Consider the following 26,929-nt stretch of genomic DNA (forward strand, 5'->3'; position numbering starts at 1 on the left):
GATGGTGTAACTCGAAGTACAAAGGAGCCTCAGGGGTCTGGGAAGACCCAAATCCAGGCCTCCTGCCCTGAATCCACCAGCACTTCCACCAAGCAAGGTAATTCAAGACCTCCTGTCACCAAAAGAGCTAAAGAGTATCTTTTTTGGGGGGTGGGATATCAAACCATTAAACAAACAAAAAACAAAACTTTTGAAATTGGTTTCTTCTAAAAGGTCCAAGGAGTAACTATAAAGCAAATGTAAAAAGCCACGACCTCTGCGCTCTTTGTTGAGCAATAAAAGCAAATATTTGTTTCCTCCCCCACAACATAACCATTAACTTTGGTTAAAAATACAATCCCTCCTCTCTTCATGTAAAAGGTCACCGCAGCAAGGAGACACCAGCGCTGGAGTCAGTCCCGGCCCACCCAGCGCAGCTAACAGACAGCCCCCTCACCCCAGGACCCTGCGCAGTGTTCTCACCCACACAGTGCAGGCTCCCCCAGGGCACAAAGTGCCCATAGCGACGTGCTCTGTGCCGCATTAAACTCTATAGGGCAGCCACATGGCAGGAGGGGAGCTCCAGACTAGAGGATCACAGGGCTCACCGCCGCGAGGCACAGCAAGCACCCTCCTGGTCTTCCAACCCACCCTCAATACAACCCGCCCTCCCCTGGCCCCACAGCCATGGGCTCTGGGGCCCCCACCATCCCAGGCTCAGCAAAAGCTACACACACATTGGCACCGGTAAGGCACAAGCAAACACCAGCCACTGTTAATTGAGCAGTGAAAATAATTTTTTTTAATTAGCCACTGGGGGTGTCAACAAAAAACACCCTTCTAGAGAGTCCCTGGCACTTCTCTTGGGAGAACACCTGACCACAGGCACGAGGCCATGTGGCAGCAGCCACTGCACAGCAGACCCGGCTCCTGTTTCCTCAAGAGCATGCTCACAGGCACCTTCCTGGCAGCTGGGAGGGCCAGAACTGCCTTCACACTGACCTGGGGGGAAGGAACAGGCAGACCACTCCCTTTCCTGATCGGTCACTCCCTGGGAGAAGGGACAGGAGAGAACAAGGCAGTATGTGGGCAGGAGGAAGGTGTTCTACAAAGGGAGTGCTCCATAAAACGCAGTGTACGACATTTCATACTGAGGGTAAATAACAGCCAGGACGTTACTCTTTTCCGTCCATCCGTCTTGGCCAGTTGAAACTGGGTCTCTAAAGATACCCGAATCCACAACAGCAATGAGCACTCCAACAGTGTACGTCTAAGCCCTGCCTTGCCGGGACGGGAGAGGGCCCCCCCGGGCCCACTGCCTGCAGGCCAGGCCTGCCTCTGAGGCCCCCAGCAGCTCTGAGTGGGCTGAGGCCCATGTGGCCCTTTCACAGCCACCCTCTAGTGAGCTGTTGAGAAGGGACCCATTGTAAATGCCGAGGCCAGGACCACTGGAGAGGGGTGGAGCGGGACAGGAAAGCTGAAGCAAAGGCTCTAAGGAAGACAGTGAGCAAGGGCTGAACGCGGGGTCCTGGACTTAGGCCTAAAGAGAAATCAACTTCTATAGAAGTCACTTGGGAAGAAATGGAAGCAGGCTGAAAGCAGACACGGTGCAAGTGGGCTCTCTAAGGCAGCCCTGTGGCCTGGACCATGAACAGTGCTGCACCCAGTGCACAGGGCAATCCCCAAAGTCTGCTTGGCTGCGCTGTGACACCGACATGCCGCCAGAGGAGATGGGGGGCTGCAGCTACAGAGCAAGAGGGCCAACAGCAGGGGAAGGGTGTGGCAGGGCACCAGGCCTTATACCCATGAGTCAGGGCCTTAGACTGCAGGATGCACATGGAAGGCAGGGCACCACCGGGCACCCGACGAGAGGGCCCAGGACACGACCCCCATCAGTCAGTGAGGAGGTTCAGGGAAGGAGCAGACCCAGGGCATGCAGTGTGCGGCCACAGCGGGCACACACCTACCTCCAGGGCTGCCAGGCAGACAGCCACATCCACACAACTCGTGGGGTCTCAAAACAGCACCTTTCTACAGACTCTTCAGGGGGTCCGCAGGCGAAATCACACTCTCGCACACCAGCAGATACTCACCACTGCTATCACGGGAATGAGCACACCCAGGTTCCCTGCGCTGCTGGAAGCCTAGAAAGGACAGAATCAATGTCACTGAAGGGCATGTGTTCCTTTTACTTACAAATAAAAAATGCAAGAAAGTATCATGTAGAGCTGAAACTCCTTAAGCTAAAGGAAAAGAGGTTAAATACAGAGATACGCGTATCCAGCCTAATTTTAACAGTCAAAAATTGGAAACGAAAGTCCAAAAATAAAATGATCACACCCGTCATAGCACTTATGCACAACCAAATACCATGCAGCTGTTAAAAAGACATCTTTATGAAAAGCAATCCCCTCACAAAGTGCCCACTGGAAATGTTAAATGAAAAAACAATCATGGTTTAATAGAGTATGTCATGATATAATCCCAATGACATAAAACAAATACAAAGGCAAAAAATTATAGGAGGAAATCTGTGAAAATGTTAACCATGGTTATAACAAGGTAGAGGGATTACTATATATTTTGTAGGTTTCTGTATCTCTTTTTTTTTTTGGCACGTGCAGTTTCCAGGAAACAAACCCTGGTCTCTGGCATGAGAGGCAAGAATTCTAACACTGAGCCATCTACCCTTGCACAGCTGGTTTCTCTATCTTTACGATAGTAAACATGCTTTCTTTGCAAGCTGGTGAACATGTGGAAGGTAGGCTCCCTGGCTGGACACAGAGCCTATTGGCCCACAGCATGGTGAACTCGCGCACACACGGAGTGGGTGAAGTTCCAGAGCTTCCCAGCACCCCCATGGGACACACCAGCCATGAGGGCAGCCAGAGGGTGCTGTACCTGTCGCTGCCAGTGCTGCGCCCAACTCGGGTCTGCAGGTGGGAAATGGAGGGTGTGGGCGGCTTGCCAAGGGTGCCCAGTGGTGGGAACAGGATTCCCAAGGCCTCCTCCAAGGAGCTCCAAACAGGGGCTCCACTCTGCGCAAGGCCCAGGGCCCTGCTGAGGGCTGCAACCATCCATGATCCTCCCTTTGATTCATAAGCACAGCTCCAGGGGACTCCAGCAGGAGGTTGCCAGGCCCTCTTGCCATCCCTCCAAGCTCCCCTCCCTCCCCAAGGCCCCATCTGGTGGGGGTTAGGAGGGGTAGAGGGTAGCAGTAGTTCAAGGAACACTCTTATGCATTGCGTGTTGGGAAGGAGGTTCACCACTCTTCAAAGACTGCGATTCCCAAAGGACAGGAAGGAGCACGGCTTGGCCCCAGCCCGGGAAGGAAATAGAAACTGTGGGCCTCTGTGGGAGAGTGGCACAGGTGAGCAGCCCCGAGATCCCAGGAGGCCCTTCCTGGCACAAAAGCTTCCTGAGAGAGGAGGAAGCGGCCCCAGACGTGCTCCTGGGAGAGTGGGAGAACCTGCTGTCGAGTGCCTCCGGGGTGGCCCTCCTCCTGACTCCTGCGGGCCCAGGACGCACTCTTCTACCGCTGTAGTAGTGCTCCCAGCTGGGGGGCCAGCTGGTGCAGCCACTTCTCTTTGGGAGGACCCCACCAAGCAAGGTTGAGGTAGAGTGTCCCGCAAATATACCCGGGGTCTTATATCTCTTCTTGGCACCAGGCCCAGGTACAAGGGATCCCTTCCTTCAGTTCTCAACTTAGATGTTGTGCTGGTTTGAAAGGATGTATATCCTGTAGAAAAGCCATGTTTTAATCTAAATCCCATTTTGTAAAGGCAAAATAATCCCTATTCAATACTGTATGTTTGAATCTGTAATTAGATCATCTCCCTGGAGATGTGATTTAATCAAGAGTGGGTGTTAAGCTGGATTAGGTGGAGATGTGTCTCCTCCCATTTGAGTGGGTCTTGATTAGTTAACGGGAATCCTATAAAAGAGGAAACATTTTGGAGAGAGATTCAGACAGAGCAGAGAACAATGACATAGCCACGGGAAGCAGAGAGTCCATCAGCCAGCAACCTTTGGAGATGGAAGAAGGAAAATGCCTCCCAGGATGCTTCATGAAACAGGAAGCCAGAAGAAGCTAGCAGATGAGGCCATGTTCGCCACGTGCCTTTCCAGATGCGAGAGGAACTCTGACTGTGTTTGCCATGTGCCCTTCCACTTGAGAGAGAAATCCTGAACTTCACTAACCTTCTTGAACCAAGGTATCTTTCCCTGGATGCCTTAGATTAGACATTTCTATAGACTCGTTTTAATTGGGATATTTTCTCGGCCTTAGAATTGTAAACTACAACTTACTGAATTCCCCTTTTTAAAAGCCATTCTGTTTCTGGTATATTGCATTCCAACAGCTAGCAAACTAGAACAGATGTCACCTCCTTGGAGGGATGTTGTCATCAACCCCTCACAGTGCGCTGATCCAGTCCTGCTGTCTTCCCTGCTGATACCCGAAGAGGGGGCCCCCAGGTCTGCGGCCACACAGCCTGTGCGGCTTTTCCTCCACTGCTGAGTGGGGTTAACAGCCACAGACCTGGGGCCCACAGACCTCAAACACAATCCAGCCCTTTTCAGAAAATCCATGCTGACACCCCGATCTGGGACAGCCCCTGGCACAGAGTAGGCAACCAATAACTGTCTGAGGGAGGGAAGGGTGCAGCGGCGGAGGGGAGGGAAGAGAGGATTTAAGGGATGATTATGATTCCTCAATCATTATAGAGTTATTTTTTGCTTTCTGGTGTATTGGAGTAGACAGGGAGAAATACAAGAAGTGTCTAAATTATAACCCAGCTTCTTTGATCTCTGATAATGATTGTACAGCCTTTATCTTCTGCCCCTATGATTGTAAAAACCTTGTGACTAACCCTTGCTTGTACCCAATTATCTAGTTTTTCAGCTTTAGGGTCATATAATCACTAAAGACAGCCCCTCATGCTTATTAATGAAGGGTCCTGGGTCAGCCCAGAGCCAACCCACCCCGAGTCCAAAGTAATCCTGATAACCGAGACTGGGCTCTAACCAAAGTGGACCCATGCACAGTAGCATAGACTTTAGCCTACAAGTCACCTAGACCTCATTATAATACCAAAAATCACACCCATCCTCATATCAAGGCCGCCATTTTCTCACACAGGCTCTGTGACTACACGTGATCAGTCTGTGCATGCTCAATAATCAGATTCCCTCTGATGACATCATCGGGGACCACTGTGCTCATTATCCTAAAACTTGCAGCTCAGGGAGAAAGGTTTTTGGGCTAATAGGCTGTCTGCTCTCCTGCTTTACACCTAGATGTAAACTCTTTTCTCTTTGAAGCTCCAGGGTCTCGGGAACTAGTCATCTGCGAGCACAGGCAGAGAGCCCTGCACTTTGTCAGGTATCAATGAAAGGGGTGGTCTGTGTGGCCTGAACAAGGGGAGATGATGAGATAAGTGGTTTAACTTACCTCACCCCACCCCCCTAATCTGTCTATTTTTCTGTCTGTGCCTGTGGGTGTGTCTCCGCTGGACAGACTGGGATTGGCATCTCTGGCCCGTGTGCCCATGCTGGGCTCCAGTCCACCCCTGCACAGCCACAGGTCTAGTCACAGCTGAGGCAGGAAGAGAAGAGACCAGGAGGGGCTGCCAAGAGCTGGAGGCTGCCCCAGGAGGAAGGTGGCCTGGTCCCCTTGCCCCCCTGCTGGAGCGCGTCTCCCGGGGAGAGGGCCTACCTTCAGGGCAGGCCCCTTCTCGCTGGCCCGCTCACTGGCCCGCTTGCCCTCCAGCCCCAGCTGCACGAACAGCTCCAGCAGGTTCATGAGCAGCTCATCCACCAGGTGCTCATCCCGGATGTTGGCGGCGATGTTGGCCAGGGCGTTGATGACAGCCAGGGAGCAGTGTCTGGGTAGGGACGCCACAGGGTGAGGGCACAGTCCCCACCACACCCCAACCCCGCCCTCATTCCCACCTGCTCCCAGCCTCTTCTTTGCCTCTGTCAAAACGGCCTCCTGATGTGCTGGGCTGTCCCCCCAGCCTGACACTGTCCCTGCCCTGCACCCAGACAAGAGCAGCACTTCGGGGGTCTGTCTGCCCCCACCCTGCCCATGCCTCCTGGCACCTGATCTCTCACAAAATATCTAAACTCACCCAGATATGAGGCCCCTCCTGACCCAGGCCCTGCCCCTTCCCAACATGTCAGCTGGCATCCTGAAGGCCACCCACTGCTCCTGGTTTCTCAGGAGCACCAAACTGTTTCTCCCTCTGACCTCATACGCTGCTCTAAGAGGGGCAGGAGGAGCGGGGTGGGGGGGAGGGTACCAGGAGGAAGTCTGAGCCAGGACCCCAGGAGGGAGGGGGGTGCAGAGGGCATGAGCAGAAGCTCAGAGCCTGGGTGCCCAGATGCCCCCAGCACCTCTCTAGTCCTCAGGGTGGTGACATGTCGAGGACTTGAGGTGTCAGGGCAGGAAACTGCCAGGAGGGTGCTGAGCGCTGCACCAGCAGGAGCGGTTACTTTTGTGTGCCTTGTGTGTAAAGCCCCTCCAACCAGGCAGGATGGGCCTTCTGTTCTTGGTGCTCCCACTGTACGTGGACACGAGGCTTTATCACCCAGGATGCACACTGTGTCATCTGCCCACTATCTCTGCCCATTGACCCTTAACTCAAGCCCTGTGTTTTTCTGCATCCCAGCATCAGTTCAGGGCCAGGCCCTTAGCAGTCCTCCTAGAATATGACCAGAGATAACAGGAGACCGAAGCATCACCGTGGGCCAAGTCCATGTGGGTGCTCACCTGCTGTACGGTCTGTAGGCACGGCCCCGCACCCAGCACTGCTGCTGGAACCACAGGCGAGAACCCAAACAGAGTGAGACTGTTTCTCAGGGAGCAGAAAGCAAGAGTGAGGAGGAGCCCAGCTGAGCTGCTGATGTGAGGACCAGATATCTATGAGAGCTCAGGGATTTTTAAGTGACCAAAATAAAACAAGTGGCAAATGTCTTGGGTCTGGTAGATGCCACATTCCCCACTGCCGAACTCAACACGCTCTTGGGAGAGGGCTGCTACCAGCGGCTGTGCAGAGGAGCAGGGCTGGAGGGAGGTGTGTGCTCATGCCTGAGCAGACAGGCAGCTGACAAACGAGGCAGCATCAGCACCAAGATGCTGGCCCAAGACCCCACCAAGGGGCTGGTTTACAAGGAGGTAGCGGCATCTCCCCAGGGGCCTGGTGCTCCCCATGGCCAGGCCTCCATGGATGCTCGCAGGTCCCTTCATGCCAGGGCACAAAGTGTCAAGTGGCCAGAGAAGCCGAGGAAAGGCAACGCGCCCCTGATGCTCCTGGGGTCCTCCATGGGAACAAGCCAGGCAGGCACAGAACAGTCGAAAAGAGGCCAAAGTGCCCTGTGAGTCTGCCATGCTAAAATTCACATTTGCGACTCTACCTTTCAGTTTCAATGTCATGGGCATGACCCTGAAGGACTGGGAGCCCTGCACTGGGGGGTAAAAATGGGGTGGGCCGCCCTGCTTCCCGGCCTCAAGTGGCCTCACTGGAAGCAAAGGAATCCTCCAGAAGTGATAAAACGTCTTGGTGAAAGACAGGCCCTACAAGAAAACTGACTGCTTCAGAAATGACCACGTCCTTCTCCTACGACACACGGTAAGGCCTGAGGGGCTCTAAATTCCAGAGCAGAGGGGCACACATCTGCACATCTGAGGGCTTGAGGGGGGGGTCTTGGGTCATCCGCCTCGTGGATGCTGAAAGTCCACTACATAGCTCCAGGCATTTCCTAGGTACTTTTCCCCTCAAATTGTAGCCAGGCTTAATTCATCATTTCCATCCACAAAACTTTCATCTGATGCCCGGCTTCACCCCAATACTCTCCTCCACTTCAGGGCCGATGTCGGTACACTCAGGAAGTGGTGCACAGCCCAAGGACTGTGGCCGGCCCATGCAAACTCCAGATGCCTAGCTGACCTGGCCTACCTAGCCACAGATACCTCAAGCCTGCCAGGCTGCCCAGCTCCCTCTGTGAGTGCTGGAGGCAGCCAGACTCTGCCACTTTCCTGCTCTGTAAGCCTGGGAAAACTGTTAAGTCTCTGCACCTCAGAGTCTTCCTAAGTAAAACAAGGATAGTGATTTTCTCTCCATAGGGTTGTGAAGGGATTAAGTACTCCTGTACAGTGCACTCAGCATTGTACCTGGCATCCAGAAATCATGATGCGAGAGCCATTTATAAAAAGGCCCTCCTTAGAGGAAAATAGAGGCCCACCTCACACGGGCAAGCAAATGTTAATACATACTTCCAGCGGTGAGGATGGGGACAAGTGCTCTGGTGGCCTCGTCAGAAAAGGCTCTGAGGCAGAAGGTGGAGTGTGGGCGTGATGGAGGACGGGAGCCCTGCGCGCAGTAAGGCTAAAAAGCAACAGGATGGAGGGGAGAATGGTGGGAGCAAAGATGTGGGCAGAAGGCGTGAAGGCCGTGCTGGCACAGTAGACACTCGCCTTCAGAGCAAGGAGGCAATGCAGGCCAGAGGCGTGGGGTAGAGGCACAGGGCTGCATGCTGGTTTGCTGCAGACACCGGGATGGACTGAGGAGGAGAGACTGTCAGGCCGACAAGCAGCCCACACTCATGGTGGTGGCAGGGAGAAGGCATGGGGCGTGCCACTAAAAGTAAAATAGTAACACCACCAACAGCCAGGAGTCATTATGGTGAACGTTGTGCCAGATACCATTTTAAACACTTTACAGGTGTTATTACACTGAGCCTGCCCAACTGGAGAGAAGTTTCAATGATTATTGTTGAGGAAACTGAGGCACAGAGAGGTTCGCTCACACAGCCACACTCCTACCTGCCACACTTCACTGGTGTGGAAAGAGTCTCAGAGTAGAGGTTGGATTTAATCATTGGAAAGGGATGCACAGAGTGACTGACAACAACGGTGCCAACAAAAGAGCTCTCTCTTCAACTTCCCCCACCGTTTACCCTTGTTCTGACTTACCTCCCCACTTTCCCCCTTCCACTAATACAAAAGACCCTTGTGAGATCACCAAGTAAGACTGCACATGTTGCTGTCCTCAAGGCAAGGAACAGACAAGGAAGCTTATCTCCCTAGCTGAGAAAACTGGTCTGACTTTAAGCTGGAAAACTCGCCACCTTCCAGGTGAGAGGACTGGTCAGGTGAGCATGACACTGCTCTATAATGGGAAGCACACAGGCGTGAGAGGGGACAAGTGTGGGAACGTGTGTGGGTGGCTGATACCAAGCTGCTGTAAAGGGCAGGCCACCAGCAGGCAGAACGGGCCCTTCAGAAGGAGGCAGGAGGGCTTGTGCTTCTGGGCACCGAGACTAGCAGCCAACTCCAGGGGAGGCTGGACGTGTGCTTTCCCTTCCTGCCCTGGACGTGTATACACTGCTTTTTAAGAAGAAAAGTGTACTGAAAAGACTAATTCCCAACCCTGTGCTTTCAAAGGACAGTGACTGCTGTTGTGATTTAAAGGGAGAGTGGGGCCCGGAAGAATGACCTGTAGCCGTGGTCCTTGTAGTCTTTGGTGGCTGAGTACACGACCGAGCTGGCCTTCACGCTAATCTGCTGGAAGAGGTTCCACACCTCCTGATAAATGTATTGCTGGAACGAAACAAGGGACAGTCACCAGGCCATGATCACATCCCAAAAACACCTCTCAGGAGCACAGAAGAGGCTCCTTCTGTCATCCGATCCTGTGGGCCTAAAAGACAACCAGGGGCCTCCATTTCAAAAGCCCTAAATAAACCTCAAATCATATCCCATTATACGGGACCAATGTTGACATAAAGTTGGCTGAAACCTTTTTTTTCCCTAGCATCCAGGTAATGCTGACCCAAGATGAGCACATAACTAGCCTTCAGGACCAATTAAACCTGACACCCTTCGTGATTAAGTGTCGAGGGTGGCAGACAAGTGCGCCCCAGGCCAGAGGCCTTCCTTACATTTCCGGTGATGACCAGGCAGCCCAGCTGGTCAATGATGAGCACGTCGAGGGGGGAGGGAGGCTGGCAGAACTTCTGCTGCAGGATCTGTAGGATCGGCTCCATGACTTTCGGCGTGTCCCTCAGGGCCACCGCGATGTGTCCCAGGGCCCGGATGGTGTGGTCGGGGATGAGGTGTGCATCTCTGCAGGAGGGAAAAGCAGATGCGGGCTGGGGATGGTTTCCAGCAGGCGGTGGTAACATGACTCCCAGGGAGCTCTGGACCCATGCCGCCTCAGCCTCAGGCCTCGGGCTGGAAATGATGGCCGGGAGCTTCGGCTAGCAGCAGGCACATGAAGCCCGGGGCCTAGGCTGGGGGACATGGCATCCAGGATCCCCCACGATGACACACGGCAACACCGAAGGAAGCCCAGACATGCCATGGCTGGGGCCATACTTGTCGCTCTCCTGAGAGATGTAGAGCCGGTTGGAGAGGCTGGCCAGGAAGGCCTCCACGATCACTGGGTCCACTGTCAGCCCGGCTTTCAGGCACCTGAGGGCCAGAAAGCACACGCATTAGGCAGAAAACCACTGGATGTTGAAGCTTTCCTCTTTCAGGTCCTCAAGGTTTAAAGCATGGCACTGAATGTTTGCTCAGAAATCTGAATGAAAACTATTATGTAGATTGAATCTGAAGAATTGTGACAGACTTTGCCCACTTGATAAATATTTCAACTGGAAATAAGAGCTTCATTATTTTGCCCACAAGTTTCCTTTGGAATATCACACTAAACCCAATTCCAATTTTAAATTTCCTGTACCATTCATTAACAAGATTCACAATAATTGTGTCAAAAGAGAAATGGCCCCAAGATAGTTGCAGGAACGTTAAAATCATCTGTAAGATCTTAACTAGTGTGGAGAATGCTTATGACACAGACAGAAGCGAAAACCAGATAAGCCCATTGGAACGTCAAGTGCTCTGATGTCTCTTGCTCCAGCATGCCAACCGGATGTGGGGGCTGAGAGCAAGGAGCTCTAACTCAGAGGAAAAGACACGTTTTGATGTAAATAAAGTATGGAGAGCAAGTGTGCACCCAGCAGCAAGGGATACCTGATTACAAAATTTTATATTTGTGTTAAAAACAAAAATTCTTCTCTTCCTGCTTTTCTACAGAGTATACATTTTCTACAATAAGCAGTTTTTATTTAGTTTACAATCAGGAAAAAAATGACTGACGTGTCATTTAAAAAATATATAAGAGGGTGGGCCATGGTGGCTCAGAAGGCAGAGTTCTCGCCTGCCATGCCAGAGACCCGGGTTCAATTCCCGGCGCCTGCCCATGCAAAAGGAAAAAAAAAAAAAAACAAAAAACAACACACATATATAAGAATTCCTCTTTTTAGGTCATGTATAGGTTAGGAAGCCAGAAATAAGCTTTAATAGGTTAAGAACGTTTCCTATTCGTCTCGGTCCTTCCTGCAGCAGGTCCAGCCCAGAGCGGGCACCCCACCTGCAGATGTTGTCGATGGCAATGTCACGGAGCTGCTCATACATGGAGGGCTGGCTCTTCTTTCCTGATGTGACGCTCAAGGTTGACTCGGCATGCTCATTGGTCACGCTGATTTTTATGTCGTTGCCAGCAACTGAATGTAAAGCGAAACATGTGACGTGGGTAATCCTGTCACTATCCATCCCCTTATTCACAATCCCAAAGCTAAGAATATGCTAACCAGGTTTGATTTATAAAAGCAACCACCATAAAAACATTAAATCAAACATTTCAGACACAGAAGAGTCTGAGAGCAACAAAAAGGATAAAACAAACATGTTTAATCGAAATGAAGCATACTGAGGGTACAAAGCGACAAACAGGTACAACCAGGCAATTCCCAATGAAGTCGATTAAAAGCATGGATGAGCGCCCACACCCAGCTCCGACTCGGGACGTCATCTAGCTGACGAAAGGGAAAGGACGTGCACTGGCCACCAAGAGCGAAGGAGGGGTGAGAGCAGGGGCCTCAGAGCCAGAGGCTCCTCGCCTGCTATAGGGTCTGGGCTGGTGTCTGTCCCACTCCGAGCTGGGTTTTCCCCTGAGGTCGGGGTAGAAACGCCCTCTTTCCAAGATGACAGCTAGGTGGGCAACACACCACCGGAGTCCCTCGCTCACACAGGTGTTTAATTAGCGTCAGCAGTTCATGGGCCACTAGACTTGCCGTGAACCTGTTTCTCCAATTGCACAAACCTGTCCACACACCCTCACCTCCTCTCCTGGGTGGTGGAGGATTCTGTGAGAAAGGACACCTGAAGCTCTCCACCCAGTGTGTGGCACACGATATTCACACTTTAGACTGCGGGGGTGAGAGCAGGTGTCATAAAGAACACAGGGCTAGAGCAGGCCCTTCGGTGGTGGCAGGATTAGCAGGGGAGAGGGAGGGAGAGGGAGGAAAGGCCCAAGATGAGCACCAGACACACAGGAGAGGCACGAGCACAGGCATGGGGCGGGAATGGGCAGTGGGCATGATGCTGGCTCACAGTATCTACAGTTTACAAAGCCTGCTGGGTTTCCACCCAAAGTCACGCAGCTGTCTTAGATCTCCGAGGGTACAAGAGATAGTACCTGTGTGGTACTGACTGTGGTACTTGTAGAGCTTCACCAGCACTGGTGATGGAATGACCAGGAAGTCTCGCAAGGACGGCGTGACCGAGTGCACCACCACCGGGAACCTCTCACACAGGCGGCCCAGACCCTGCAAGACATCAAAACATCAACCTGTCAGCAGCCCATGCAATGACTCAAGCTCAACTGAAAACACCCAAAGTCGAGGCTCCCAGCTGCTGTCTGGGGATAAATGTATTCTTTTCTTCTGGAAGCAAGTTAAGGGAGGAAAAAGTACAAACTATGATTCTGGAGCAACAGCAGATGTGGCATCGCTGGGATTTCTGACCTGGGAGGAATCTAAGCCCTCGTGATGTCAGGAGATTTTCACTACATAGTCTGAAAGGTTTCACTTGCTGGCTGCACGAAGAGCCCAGCGTGGACATGACAGCTCACAGCAAAAGAGGGCCAGGAGGCTCTCTTGCAGGCTGGCTGTACACAGACCAGCCCTTGCAGAAACCCCTGCTGGGCAGGAGGCTGTGGCCATGCATGTGGTGAACTGGGTCTCAGAGACAAGAACTCAAACATCAGCTCTGTTGCCAGGACAGCACTTTCACCAACAGAGTACAACTAAAGTGACCAGAAGGAGGCCGTGGTGATGGTATTTAGGCCCTCAGGGCCAGGGAAACTGACCTGCAGGCAGCAGATCAGCAAGGGAAGATGGGCAATGATGACTTTGCTGGATGTCTTGGACTGCAGCTTCTCCGAGAGCTTGATGCAAAGATTTTCTGCACCTTAATTCAAAGTCAGAGGAGGGTATGAATGGTGAACAAAGTCCAATATTTAAAAAATATTACTCACCAATTACTCATGTAAATTAATTGATCTGAGAGGTGACACCAGGACATGTTTGGAGGTAGGAGCCCTTAACTCAGATCTCATCTTTGCTCCTTTTCTGCTACTTTAAAACACTTCTCAGCACCATAGGCAATTGTTCTGTCCTCTCTGCTGCCCCACACGGTTCCATGGCCCCACAGGGTTGTGCACACAGGAGCCATTTCACAAACCCTGCTGAATGCTGCACATTCCATGACTCAGCCTCGGCAAACACTTTAACGTGCAGTACTGAGTCCTTCCTTTCCCACAAATAAAGAACCAGCAAGAGTACTGGAGGAATCACCAGACCCTTGTGGCCCTGGGAGCATTCCTCCTCCCAGGCCCAGCTACCCCAGGGATGGGACGGGACCCTAGACCTCCCTCTGTGCAAGCTGCTGGGCACGGCAGGGGCGGACACTCAGCTCTGCACATGCCCTGGGCTGGCTGCTCCCAAACTGCCTGCCTGTGCTGGTAACAGAGCCAAGCAAGCATTGTTTCTGGAAACCTGTGTTAAGAATGATTCTGAGGCACACCGTGGGTTCACAGAGAGGCTGGTTCTGGTTATGTGCGGGGCCAAGAAGCTCAGCTCACCCTGCTCGTCTTTCACGGCCCACACCATGAGGTCCACACAGGCAGCGCTGGCCTGGCAGCGGAGCTTGAGGGGGCTCAACTCGTTGTGGACTCGGTCTGCATCATGCAGAATCTTCTGCAGCTCCCCCTGGCTCAAATTGAACTGCTCCAGCACAAAATCGTGGATCTCCTTCACAAAGGAGTTTGGGAGGTCTGAGGGAAGGAGAGCAGGAGTCACAGACAGAGACCAAACAACACTGCACGAGAATACAGGCAGCGGCATAAACATCTTTTCTCTTTCAAAGAAAACCCAAGAGTAGCATTCGCAGCCAGCTACCGTAATTCCAAGAATGCCAGCTGGGAGGAGCCTGAAGAGGCCGTGCCCAGTTATCCCCCACACATACTCCCAGCAATTAGAGGGAACAGAGAGCCTTGATGGGTGTTACGGAGTCAATACACTAAAACGTGAATTTATGAAACACATAAATCAGGATGTATCATCGCTGGAACTGGCTCTGTGGACCTAAGTCAGTTACCAGGTAAGGGCAGAACCTGACTCCTGCTTGAAAAGAACTCCCTGGTTACAGGCTGGACCTTGGGAGCACCAACAGTTGGCACTCTTTTCAAGTTCTCATCCTTGGGGCTGAAAAATCGCAGAGAGCCACAGTGATGGGTGTAAGTCAGAAGCAGCTAAGGAAGCAAGCAGCATACCACGTTCCAGCAAGGGCAGGGAGGGAGGATTGAGGGGCTCCCAGGGGCCAGGCTGGGGGACCCCTGCTTAAAGAACCTAAACCCGTGCAGGGGCCCCAATCGGACTCAACTTCCCACAAATTCTCTGAACTGGATTAGGAAAACGGCTGGGTAAATTACTGTGCCTCTATATTACAGATTATGTGGTACATCAGAAATTACACTTATGAAGAATATTAATGACATGAACGAAAAGCTTAGGAAAAATGCTTTTAAAATGCAGAAAAGAGAGACTGGAAGGAAATGTGCCAGCGCTTTCTAGAGCACATGCTAAACTATTAACATATTATCTCTAGTTACAGGACTATGGGTGCCTGCTTTTTAAAACTATTCTAGCTTTCTAGAATTTCTAAAATAGACACAAAACTATAAGCATAATTACAACATAACGGCTACATGCTTGGACAACATTTTAAGACACGCACCAGAGAAGCCCCACTGATTGTATAGGGTAGGGGCCAACTTTTTTCCCCAATCTGCCTTTCCTTCAAATTTCAGTAGTGTGATTTTCTACTAGTATGTATCCTTTGCGTGGCTCCAGCAGAAGGAAGTATGAACAAACCTGCGGCAGAAGCCGTGGGACCCCAGACTCACTGCACTTACACATGCATGTGCACAATCCTCACCCTTCAAGTAGTACAGTGTGTCCCGCAGCATCTTGAACATGGCCACATAGAGGGGGTCGCTGAAGGTTGTGTAGTAGAGGTCAGCGGTAGGGTTGGCCTGCAGGGGAAATGTGATGCAGGTGACCACAAAGCAGCAGCTCTCCTCTTTAAGGATTTACTACATTCCTAACGTGGCTCATCCATGGAAAGCCGTGTATCATGACGCATCGCTTGGAACATGGCAGTCACTCTGATTACCGCCTAGAGCACCAGGCGAAGGAAAGCAGGAGGGGCATGCAGTTTAGGGACGGCTACGGGGGGACCCAGACATCTGCACCCTCACAGTGAGAACCCCCTTCCGTCTCTGGCTGGAGGGGGATGTGGGGAGAGGAACAGGAGGAAGATGGCAAGGAATCAACCAGACCAGTGGACTCAACCCTGTCCCTCATCGAGCAAGAGACATGACAGCCAGGGTACCTTCATAGTCAGCTTATGTTTCGTAATTAAAACTCATTTTTAACGATTCTTCAGTAGTCTGAAATGTGGCACTATTTTCTACCAGGAAACAATTCATATAAGGCCTCATCAAGGCTGTCCTTATCTTGAATGCATTTCTGGTTTAGTAGGCCAGAGAAGCACAGTTCCCATGCTTGGTGTGTACAGAACTGACACATGTGAAGCGGCTTGCTCTGCACCTGCAGGTGAGGGACGTGAGGGAGCAGGTGCATGGAGCAGCAGGAAGAAGTGGGTGGTGCCCAGCTGGTGGTGGGTGTAGGAACCATGCAAGTTTGAGGGACAATGATGACCACAGCTGCTGTTAAGGGTGCCCGTGAGGAGCACTGCTCTGAAAGCTTTACTGAGACTCATCTCAAGCCAGCCCCACAACCACTTCAAGACAGTGGAGGATGAGGTAGGAAAGTTCAGGACTGTGCCCCTCGGACAAGAGCCCACCCAACTGGTACATCTACGTCTGTCAGCAGCTACAGCCAGTGCAGAGTTCTTCAGCAAGGAAAGGTCCCTGGCACTCCCCTCCCAGCACGTCCCTAAGCCCCAGTAGCGTCGGGAGCTGTGCGTTTATAGTCTGCTAGGAGAGGGAGCACTGACGCCTATGCAAGGAGATCTGGATCCTGCTCAGAGCCAAGGCAATAATCACCCTGGCAAATGGGAATCCCTCCAGAAGCTTAAGGCTACGAGGGGACTGTCTCAAATGTTGCCTGAGAATTTCAGACCTCCCAGAACAATCATTTAATCATTTTATGAATAATGCTGTAGTTCTTGGTTCCAAGTACATTAAAGACAAAAGTTTCCTAGGCATATGCCTCTCAAACTCAGGAGCCAGGGCCTTTGATGGCTGGAGCATGCAGCCCCAAGCCCAGAGAAGGAGTCCTGGAAGCGACGAAGGTGCAGAGAACGTAAGTGGGTACAGCTGGATCCCCATTCTTGGCTATGAGTAAGCATGGGAATGCTAGCTGGGCCTGCCCTCTCTTCCCACCTTTGAGACAGAGATGCTGACTGCCTTTCGGGGGGACTGCAAGATGAGTTAGGTACAAGAGCTTGGCACAGCACCCGGCAGAGAACGTGCTCTCAGGTGATGGTGGGATGTTACGATGTGCAACAAGGGAAACAGAACTGAAAATTCGCTGCCAAACCTGCTTCACTCTGGCCCCAATGCAACGACTTCCTATTTTTTTTTTTTCACCCGGGGATGTTTAAATCAGGCTAACTTCACCATGATACCCTCTGAGGTCCATACCTCTAAAATGCTGGCCACTACTGCATCCAAGGACTTGAGAACAGGCTCTTCCACAATCTTCTTCACCTATCAAAGGAACAAAACATCCTGAACCACCTGACAACTGCAATGACGGAGGAGGAATGTCAGCTCCTGTTACCAAAGAGCAGATAGTGCTGACTGAAAAAGTCACATAAGTATGTGTGGTGAAGGTGATGGAAATAAGATGCCAACAATATAAAAGAAGGCTACATCTGAAACCATGCCTACAACATGCCTTTACATCCGCTGTCATTTGGGTTTTTTCTTGCCCTAGATCTGAATGACATAAGGACAGAGAAAAGGAACCAGTTTCATCAACTCTGTTGACAGTGGAATTCTACTTCCTGGACGTGGAAGTGTTCAGCTTGGAGATACCCTGGCACTGGACTTGCTCTCTGCTAAGCTCCCTGCCCTCAATGCCACACAAGTATTCGTGCCCAGATACCTGTTCTTAACTCCACCCATTCTCTGTTTCTGCACTTGGCATGGGAATAAACTGATCTCTCAGGGGCAAGAGCACCTGACGGAAGTGCTGCCTGACAGTAGTACCTCAAAATGTGTAGATGACAATAAACAAGCCAGGAGAAGAAAGAAAAGAAGTGCCCACAAGAAAGTCTGAAAAGTTAAAGCATATCGGAAAAGCAATTCCACCCAGTTAGCCTTAAGTTAGAATTTTCCGATATTCTAGCAGGAAGAGCTGCTGAGAAGGCCACGGCCTGCCCAGGCCACCATTCTATCTGGATACTGGAGCTAAGGACAACTGTAAGGAGCCTTTTCCTTCTTGATATCAACTTCAATGAGGGACATGTTCCAAAACAGCCTAGGTGTTTAATTATTCATTTTGGTTCAGCCCTCACTGATTATTCTCTGTGTTTTAACATCCACTTACATAATAACCTGAAACTGAGCTTTCTGGGTGCTGGCCACTACTCTCAAGTCACCTAGAGGGGACAGAGCTGCTGACTCCAGTGCCTGCACTGGGTTCACTAACCAAGTCCATGTCCGTCCTATTTGGAGTATGCCTTGCTCTCAGGGTTTCTCATTCCCTCTCATCTCTCCAAAATGGGAAGTTTGACCTTTAGAGTCTGCACTTAATGATGCTTCACCCCCGCCCACTCAAATCTGCCTTGAACCACCTCGAGTTCAAGCACAATGTGAAACCTCAGGGCCCCTGGATCTGACCTGTAACTGGCCACGTTAGGACTCTGATGACCGCCCCAGTGCCTTCTGCGGCTCCACCACCTTGCCACCTCACATGAAACCTTTAGGTTTTTAATGCATCCACAGAGAGCAAATCTTGAGTGGAAAAGTAATGGCCTTGGCATCTGAACCCCTGGGCTGAGTCTGGCCCTGCCCTTGAACTGAGAGCTCTAGGGTTTGACCACGGGTGTCTCTATCTCTAAAATACACTCCCCCGCATGGATACTGGAAGGACTAAATGACTGACTCCATGAACGTGGCCCTCCTTCTGCTTCAGTCTGCGAGCTTCTGACTGCTAAATTGCCTTCTGAAATGCTGGTGCTCTGGATTTTTCTTTTTCGCCACTAGCAATTTTACTGATTGATACATCAGTACTATGTTCACCCATCCACACTCTACTTACCAGGTTTAAGAGTTCCCGAAGCATTTCCAGTGGAATACTGAACTCCTTATAGGTGATGCCATTGAAAAGAGGAGAAACGGAGAAGCTGGAACTGATGGTGGAGAAATAGTAATCTGGCTCCAGGGCGCTTCCATCAGGCAGGTAAGAGACTGACAGGGAAAAACAAGTAAGCAAATCGTGGGCACAATACCCGGAAGGCTTCCTCAAGCTGGTTCCCTCAATAACCAACAAGTGCCTAGATTCTGCCTTTGTTTTGACTCCAATTCCTAATTTGCCTTTTAATTATAAAGACTGGATTATAAATCCCTGGGGGGCAGGGGGAGTGATGCCTATTAGGTATTTTAGCTTAACCCTCAGATATGATTGTGTACTAATATTTTCAACTCAGGCAAAATAAGCTAACACGCAGGGAGAAAAAATAATTAAACCTTAATTTTTTTTTTTTTTGGCATGGGCAGATTCCAGGAATCAAATCTGGGTCACCGGCATGGCAGGTGAGAACTCTGCCACTGAGCCACCATTGCACTGCCCTTTTAAAAAAGTTTTTTTTAATGAATTAAATCTTTTTAAAGCCTGAAACATCCACAAGACCCTAAAGATATTTTACCACCAAAATTAAAACAAAACCACAGGGCAGTGCGATGGTGGCTCAATGGCGGAATTCTTACCAGACATGCCAGGGACCCAGGTTCGATTTCTACTGCTTGCCCACGCTAAAAAAAAAAAAAAAAACACTATAAGAAACTCCAAATTCAGAACAAAAATAAAGAAATCCAGTTATCTAACACTGCTTATTAAATCTGGAACACAAATCATATACTTGTTTGAAAATCCAGTAGTAAAAAGTTATGCTGGAGGAGGGATGTGAGAAGATGGCAGAGCAGGAAGCTCTCGGAGTCAGAAGCTCCACCAAAACAACTAGTAAGCTGGCAGGAACTGTGGGAATCACCTATTTTGACACTCTGGAGTCCAGTGGAGCACTGTGCCGCATCCAGAGAAGACAACCTCCCTGAAGCAGCTGCCACCCCCATTCCCGGCGCGTGGCAGGCAGCAGCAGGGGGCTGTGACCTGGCCTTCTGCTACCACAATGGGCTGAAGGGCCTGGCCTCCATAGCAGGGGCAGGTCGTGGTTGGGTCAGGTCTGAGCTCTGATCACAACTTCTGATTAGCTGCTTCAGGCGGCTGGTGGGCTGGCTCTGAGGGAGGCCATCCTTCCACTGCCCCCACTTCCCCACCCCTTACCCCCAGGCAAAGGCAGCTGAGGATTCTTCAAGAGGCAGAAACTGTTTTTTTTTAGTTTCTCTCTCCTTTTCCATTTCTCATATGGGAGCAAAAATACTTTGGAAAAGTCACAAATTGACAGCTTCAGCACTCAACAACAAAAATAGCCCAGCAATGCCAGGAGTGCAAGAACTACCTTCCTAGAGTTATAACAATATAACACTCAGATATTAATTCTCAACAAAAATTACAAAAGCCACAAACCAACAGGAAAGCATGGCCCATTCACAGGAAAAAAATAAGAATTTTCCAGAACCCATCATTAAAGAAGCATACACACTGAAACTATTAGTAAAAGACTTCAAATCAAGTGTCCTAAATGTGCTCAATAAACATAAACAAAGAACTAAAGGAAATTAGAAAAACACTGTCTGAACAAATTAGGAGATTAAAAATTATAAAAAGAAACCAAACAGAAATTTTGTAGCTACAAAGTACAGTAACTGACATGAAAAACTCATCAGATGGATTCAATAGTATATTTGAACTGGCAGAAGAAAATTTCAGCAAGATAAGACAACTAGAATTACCCAGTGTGAGGAGTAGAAAAAAACTAATGAATCAATGGTTCACAGCATCATCATATAGTTGCACATTCATCATCACAACTGACTGTCCTTTTTTGTGAAATAAAAAAAGCAAAAAAAGAAAAATTTCAAAGCACACCACAACAATTAGTTGTAGTACCAGCGTATCTTTGGATGATTACATGGTATGGGAATATATAATAAACATCAATAAAATTACACAAAAAAATAAATACTTGATATTTGCAAAGTCCCCTTCGGGGAATGGTGACAAAGGGGGAGAATTCAACTTTCCCAAGTGGAGAATTCTTGATATTCTCACAAGCAATGGGGACAACCAAAGCAACAGGTTGAGCCCCCAATCTTGGGGTTTGTTCATATGAAACTTATCCCCACAAAGGATAGGTCAAACCTACTTAAAATTAGGCCTAAGAGTCACCCCCAAGAGAACCTCTTTTGTTGCTCAGATGTGGTCTCTTTCTTCAAGCAAACTCACCGCCCTCCCCCTGTCTACGTGGGACATGACTCCCAGGGGTGTGGACCTTCCTGGCAACATGGGACAGAAATCCTAGAATGAGCTGAAACTCGGCATCAAGGGACTGAGAAAACATTTTTGCCCAAAAGGGGGAAGAGTGAAATGAGACAAAATAAAGTGTCAATGGCTGAGAGATTCCAAACAGAGTCAAGAGGTTATCCTGGAGGTTATTCTTATGCATTAAATAGATATCACCTTGTTAGTCAAGATGTAATGGAAAGGCTGGAGGGAAGTGCCTGAAAATGTAGAGCTCTGTTCCAGTAGCCATGTTTCTTGAAGATGATTGTATAATGATACAGCTTTCACAATGTGACTGTGTGATTGTGAAAACCTTGTGTCTTTTATCTATCTTATCAACAGATGAGTAAAACATACAGAACAAAAATAAATAATAGGGGGAACAAAGGTTAAAGTAAATTTAGTAGATTGAAATGCTAGTGTTCAGTGAAAGGCAGGGATAAAGGGTATGGTATGTATGAATTTTTTCTGCTTTCTTTTTATTTCTAAAGGTGAATTGATAAAAAATGTTCTAAGTAATCATGATGATGAATATACAACTATGTGATGATACTGTAAATTACTGATTACATATGTAGAACGGAACGATCATATGTTAAGAATGTTTTTGTTTGTTGTTATTTTTTTTAGAAAATTAATAACAAATAAATACTTCAGCATCCTAAAAAAAACAAAAACAAAACTAATGAGACATTAACAGAGCCTGAAAGAACTGTGGGATACCATCAAGTATTCTACCACATGCATCACTGGGGTCCCAGAAAGACAAGAGAAAGAGAAAGAGTAAGAAAAAGTATTTGAGAAAAAAATGGCTCCAAATTTCCCAAATCTGATGAAAGACATGAATATACATGTCCAGGAAACTCAATGGACTCAAAACAGGACTCTACAACATCTTCACCAAGCCACATTAAAATAAAATTGTCAAATACAAAGATAAAGAGAGGATTTTAAAAGCAGAAAGAGAGTTGACACTTGTCACATAAAAGGGATCCCCCCATGAGATTAACAATGGATTTCTCATCAGAAACCATGGACAGGGGATGGCACATTTAAAGACCTTAAAGAAAACAACTGTCAAGCAAGAATTCTATATTTGGCAAAAAGACCTTTCAAAAATGAAGAAGAGGCTCTCTTTCAAAAAGATGGAGTGAGAAGCTTCAAAGTTCCTTCCACCCACAGAAGCTTTGAACAAGGAACAACTGACAAAAATCTCTTTCTCAGAGCTCCAAAACACAGTGACAGCACTGCTACATCAGGGAGGGTGCCAAATCAAGCTGCCACAACTTGCGGGTTTGGGGAGAAACCAGCAGTGCCTGGTGTGGCTCCCAGGCCCAGTTGCCGAGAGTAACCACGCTGCACATATGAGGGGCACCTATGTCTGCTCTAATGTGGCTGGTAGTGGCCTGTGGGATGTGCCATCTAAGGACTTGCCCTCATGTAGAAAGTGACTCATGGAACTCTCTGAGAGAACACTGTGTAAGTGCAGTCAAATCGTGTTGCCTTGGGCAAGGGATTTCTGGATGTAGGACATGCAGACATGCAGTGCAATGCCTGGGACTGTGAAGAAATGGTTTCCTGGGGAACAGGGCACAGTTGAAACCATGTAAACAAATGAATTCCTAGGGTCACATGCACATGCCTAAGACAAGACACAGGTGTAGATAGGATCAGGGAGAAACCTATGCTTTGGCCTGGAGCTCTTCTCTAAACTCGATATGTAAATAAGCCTTGAAGGAGAACATCCTTACAGGTTAACCTGCAAAGACAGGAAAGTTATCTTTTCCTCCTCCTCCTCTTTTTTTTTTGTTAGCTCCTAGCAAAGAAAGCTCTGTCATAATACCATTGGGATACAAGCTTAAGGAACAGATGCCACAGTGTTTAAATTCTAGCACCCGCACATTAAAATATCAAGGTGTCCTGGTTTTGATAGGAGGTCACAAAACAGGCAAAGAAACAGGAAGTGATGGCCCAGGCAAAGAAGAAGATTAAAGCATTAGAAGCCATCAATGGGAAGTACCAGCCAGGGACATACCAGAAAAAATACTTTTTGAAATGGTCCTAAATATGATAAAAGAATTAAAGGAAATCAGGAAAATGATACACGAACACAAAGAGTATCAATAGGAAGACAGAAATTATTAAATAGATTCAAACACTAAAAGACATTAAATATTCCCTAGAGGGATGTAACAGCAGAGTAGAGCTGCCAGAAGAATCAGAGAACTTGACAATAAGCCAAGTGAAATCATTCAGTTTGCGGAGCAGGAAATAAAAAGAACGAAGAAAAGGAGGAACCTATGAGATACCATCAAGCATAGTAACATACACATCGTAGGACCCCAGAAAGAGAAGGGGTAGAAGAATATTCAAAGAAATAATGGCTGAAAACTTCTCAAATTTAACAAAACACATGCATATACCCAACCAAGACACTCAATGAACTCTAATCAGGATAAACCCAGACAGACCCAAACCACGACATACTATAATCAGTCAAATGTCAATGATAAAGAAAGCATTCTGAACGCTGCGAGAGAAGCAACCTGCCACGCACAAAGGGAGCCTCAGTATGATTAAGTGCCAACTTCTTATTGGAAACTATGGAAGCAAGAAGGGAGTAAGATTGAGACAGGGTAGACAGGGGACAGGGATGGGGAAATAACCCTAAGACCCCTAACACAAGTTCCTTTTGGCATGCACACACCTGGCCCTCACTCAGGTCAGAACCTGAAAAGAACCAATAAAAGTGCAGCTCATCAATCCCTTATTAGCAGGGCCAGAGGGGGAAGGGCCCCTCCAAGTCCTTATAATGCAAGGATCCGGGCTTCAGAGGGCTCCTCCTCCTTTGGAGAATGCCTGCGCTCATCTCTCTTTGAAAGTGTTCTTTCACTGCACATTAAAGTTTTGAGCTGTATACACTGAATAGTCCTCGAGATCTTTCCTGTGGCTGAGTCAAAACCTTCACGGTCAGCCACTGGTCGGAGTCTTTCCCTGAAAATTCCGGCGGCTTTCTAGCATCCAGCAGAGAATTCCTGGGGCTCTTTAGCATTTAGCCAAGAAGTCCCAGGGCTCTCTGGTATCCAGCCGGGAACTCTCAGGACTCTTTGGCATCAAGCTTATTACACTGTCTGTACACACTGAATAGTCCTTGACTTCTTTCCTGAGACTGAGTTAAGAACCCTCTCGGCACTAGCCCTTGGTTGTGGTCTCAATTTCTCCAAGAGCTCGCAGGGCTGCTCGGCTCCAGGATGACACATTTAAAGTGCTGAAAACAAAAAATTGTCAACCAAGAACTCTATTTCTGGAAAAATTTGTATTTCAAAATTGGGGGAGAGATTAAGACAGTTTCATATAAACAAAAGCTGAGGGAATTCACCACTAGACCAGTCCAAGAAGAGAAGCTAAAGAAAGTCTGCAGGTTAAAAGGAAAGGACATGAGACAATAGATCAAAGCTACATTCAGAGGGAACTTCACAGCTCTAAATGCTTACTTTAAAAAAGAAGAAAGATCAAAATAACTTAACAATTAAAGAACTAGAACAAGAAGAATAAACAAAACACAAAGGAGAAGGAAGGAAATAATAAAGATTAGAGCAGAGATAAATGAAATAGAGACGGTTCTAGTTTGCTAGCTGCCAGAATGCAATATACTAGAAAGAGAATGGCTTTTTAAAAGGGGAATTTATTAAGTTGCACATTTATAGTTCTTAGGCTGTGAAATTGTCCAAATTAAAGCAAGTCTATAGAAATGTCCAATCTAAGGCATTCAGGGAAAGATACATTAGTTCAAGAAGGCCGATGACATTCAGGGTTTCTCTTTCAACTGGAAACGCACATGGCAAACAGCAACATCTGCTAGCTCTCTCTCCAGGCTTCTTGTTTCATGAAGCTCCCCCGAGAGTGTTTTCCTTCTTCATCTCCAAAGGTCTCTGGTTGCCTGGGCTCTCCTGGCTCTCTCGAAAATGTTTCCTCTTTTAAAGGATTCCAATAAACTAATTAAGACCCACCTGGAATGGATGGCGTCACATCTCTGAGGAGAAAATCTAATCAAGTCTCCAAACTACCGTACTGAATAGGGATCAAGAGAAATGGTTGCCTCCACAAGATGGGTCAGGATTAAAACATGGCTTTTCTAGGGCACACAATTCTTTCAAATCAGCACAAAGACCAAGAAAACAGAGGTAATCAACAAAACCAAAATTTTCATTTTTAAGATCAATGAAATCAACAAACCTTTAGGTAGACTAACAAAGAAAAAGAGAAGATATAAATAACTAAAATCAAGATGACAAATGTATACATTACTATGAACAGTACAGAAATAAAAAGGACTATAAGAGGGTACTATGAGCAATTATATACCAACAAATAAGAAAATCTGGATGAAAGGGCAAATTCCTGGAAATACACAAATTATCTAATCTGATGCAAGAAGAAATACAAAATCTAAACAGACCTATTAACAAGTAAAAGAGACTGAAACTGTAAGTAAAAATCTCCCAACAAAAAAAGGACAGGACAGGATGCTTTACTGCTGAATTCTACCAAAGATTTTTAAAAACTTAACACCGATCCTTCTCAAATTCTTCCAAAAAGTAGAAGAGGAGGGCTACTTCCTAATTAATTGTACGAGGCCAGCATTACCCTTACACCAAAGCCAAATAAAGATAGCACAAAAAAAAGAAAATTACAGACCAATATTCCCTATGAATAAAAATGGAAAAGTCTTCAAGAAAATATTGGCAAACTGAACCCAACAGTATATTAAGAGGATTATACACTATGACCGAACGGGATTTACTCCAGAAATGTAGGAATGGTTCAACATATGGAAATCAATCAAGGTTATAAACCACATTAATAGAATGAAGGTAAAATACCACGTGATCTTCTCAATTGACAGAGAAAAGGCATTTGACAAAACCCGAAATGCTTTCACGGTAAAAACTTGCAGAAAACTAGGAATAGAAGGGCATTTTCTCAACAAGATAAGGGGCATTTAAAAAAACCCACAACAAATAAAATACTAAGATCAGAAACAAGACAAGGATACCTGATGTCACAGTTATTAACATCACACTGTTTAAGTTCTAGTCAGAGCAATCAAGTAAAAGAAAGAAATAGAAGGTATCCAAATTGGAAAGGAAGAAGTAAAAAATTCTATTTGCAAATGATATCCTACATATAAAAAATCTCAATGAATCTACAAGAAAGCTACTAGAATTAATAAACAAATTCAGCAAAGATACAGGACACAAGATAATCACACAGAAGTTAGTTGATAATTACGCAGAAGTTAGTTGGATTATATACACCAGTAATGAACAATCCAAAAAGAAATGGAGAAAACAACTTCATTTACAATAGCATCTAAATGAATAAAATAGGAATAAATCTAACCAAGGAGGTGAAGGTCTTGAACTACATAAAGCGATATACAAATTCAATGTAATCCCTATCAAACTTCCAGCAGCATTTTTTACAGGAATGGAAAAACTGAGCTTCAAATTTATATGGAATTTCAAGAGATCCCAAATAGTCAAAACAGTCTTGAAAAAGAAGAAAAATGTTGGAGGACTGACATTTCCCAATTTTAAAACTTACTACAAAGCTACAGCTTTTAAAACAGTGTGTTATAAGGATAAAGATATAGACCAATGGAATAGAATTAAGACTCCACAGAGTCTCAGATTTTCAACAAGGTGTCAAGTACATTTGATGAGGAAAGAATCATCTCTTCAACAAACGGTGCTGGAACAAATGGAAATCCACATGCAAAAGAATAAAGGTAGCCCCCCCCCCACCTCCCACCTATACAAAAATTAACTAAAAATGTATCAACAACCTAAATGTAACACTAAAAACAACACTATAAAACTTAAAAAAA

The 26,929-nt window shown here is 47.7% G+C and overlaps 1 protein-coding gene across 7 annotated transcripts in view; it reads right to left on the minus strand.

Moving 5' to 3' along the window:
• Positions 1 to 26,929, minus strand: part of PI4KA (phosphatidylinositol 4-kinase alpha) — a 182,200-nt gene that overhangs the window by 70,356 nt on the left and 84,915 nt on the right. For all 7 annotated transcript variants that reach the window (XM_077160279.1, XM_077160283.1, XM_077160278.1 and 4 more), the window contains exons 8-19: positions 18,679 to 18,827; positions 17,055 to 17,120; positions 15,323 to 15,419; positions 13,968 to 14,159; positions 13,194 to 13,294; positions 12,522 to 12,651; positions 11,415 to 11,547; positions 10,358 to 10,453; positions 9,922 to 10,105; positions 9,477 to 9,580; positions 5,696 to 5,864; positions 2,073 to 2,123 (exon numbers count right to left, since the gene is read on the minus strand). In XM_077160279.1, the coding sequence (XP_077016394.1) occupies positions 2,073 to 2,123; positions 5,696 to 5,864; positions 9,477 to 9,580; positions 9,922 to 10,105; positions 10,358 to 10,453; positions 11,415 to 11,547; positions 12,522 to 12,651; positions 13,194 to 13,294; positions 13,968 to 14,159; positions 15,323 to 15,419; positions 17,055 to 17,120; positions 18,679 to 18,827 (1,472 nt within the window). The remainder of the gene's footprint in view (positions 1 to 2,072; positions 2,124 to 5,695; positions 5,865 to 9,476; positions 9,581 to 9,921; positions 10,106 to 10,357; positions 10,454 to 11,414; positions 11,548 to 12,521; positions 12,652 to 13,193; positions 13,295 to 13,967; positions 14,160 to 15,322; positions 15,420 to 17,054; positions 17,121 to 18,678; positions 18,828 to 26,929) is intronic.

The sequence above is a fragment of the Tamandua tetradactyla genome, chromosome 5 (genome assembly GCF_023851605.1).
Source record: "Tamandua tetradactyla isolate mTamTet1 chromosome 5, mTamTet1.pri, whole genome shotgun sequence".
Lineage (NCBI taxonomy): Eukaryota > Metazoa > Chordata > Mammalia > Pilosa > Myrmecophagidae > Tamandua > Tamandua tetradactyla.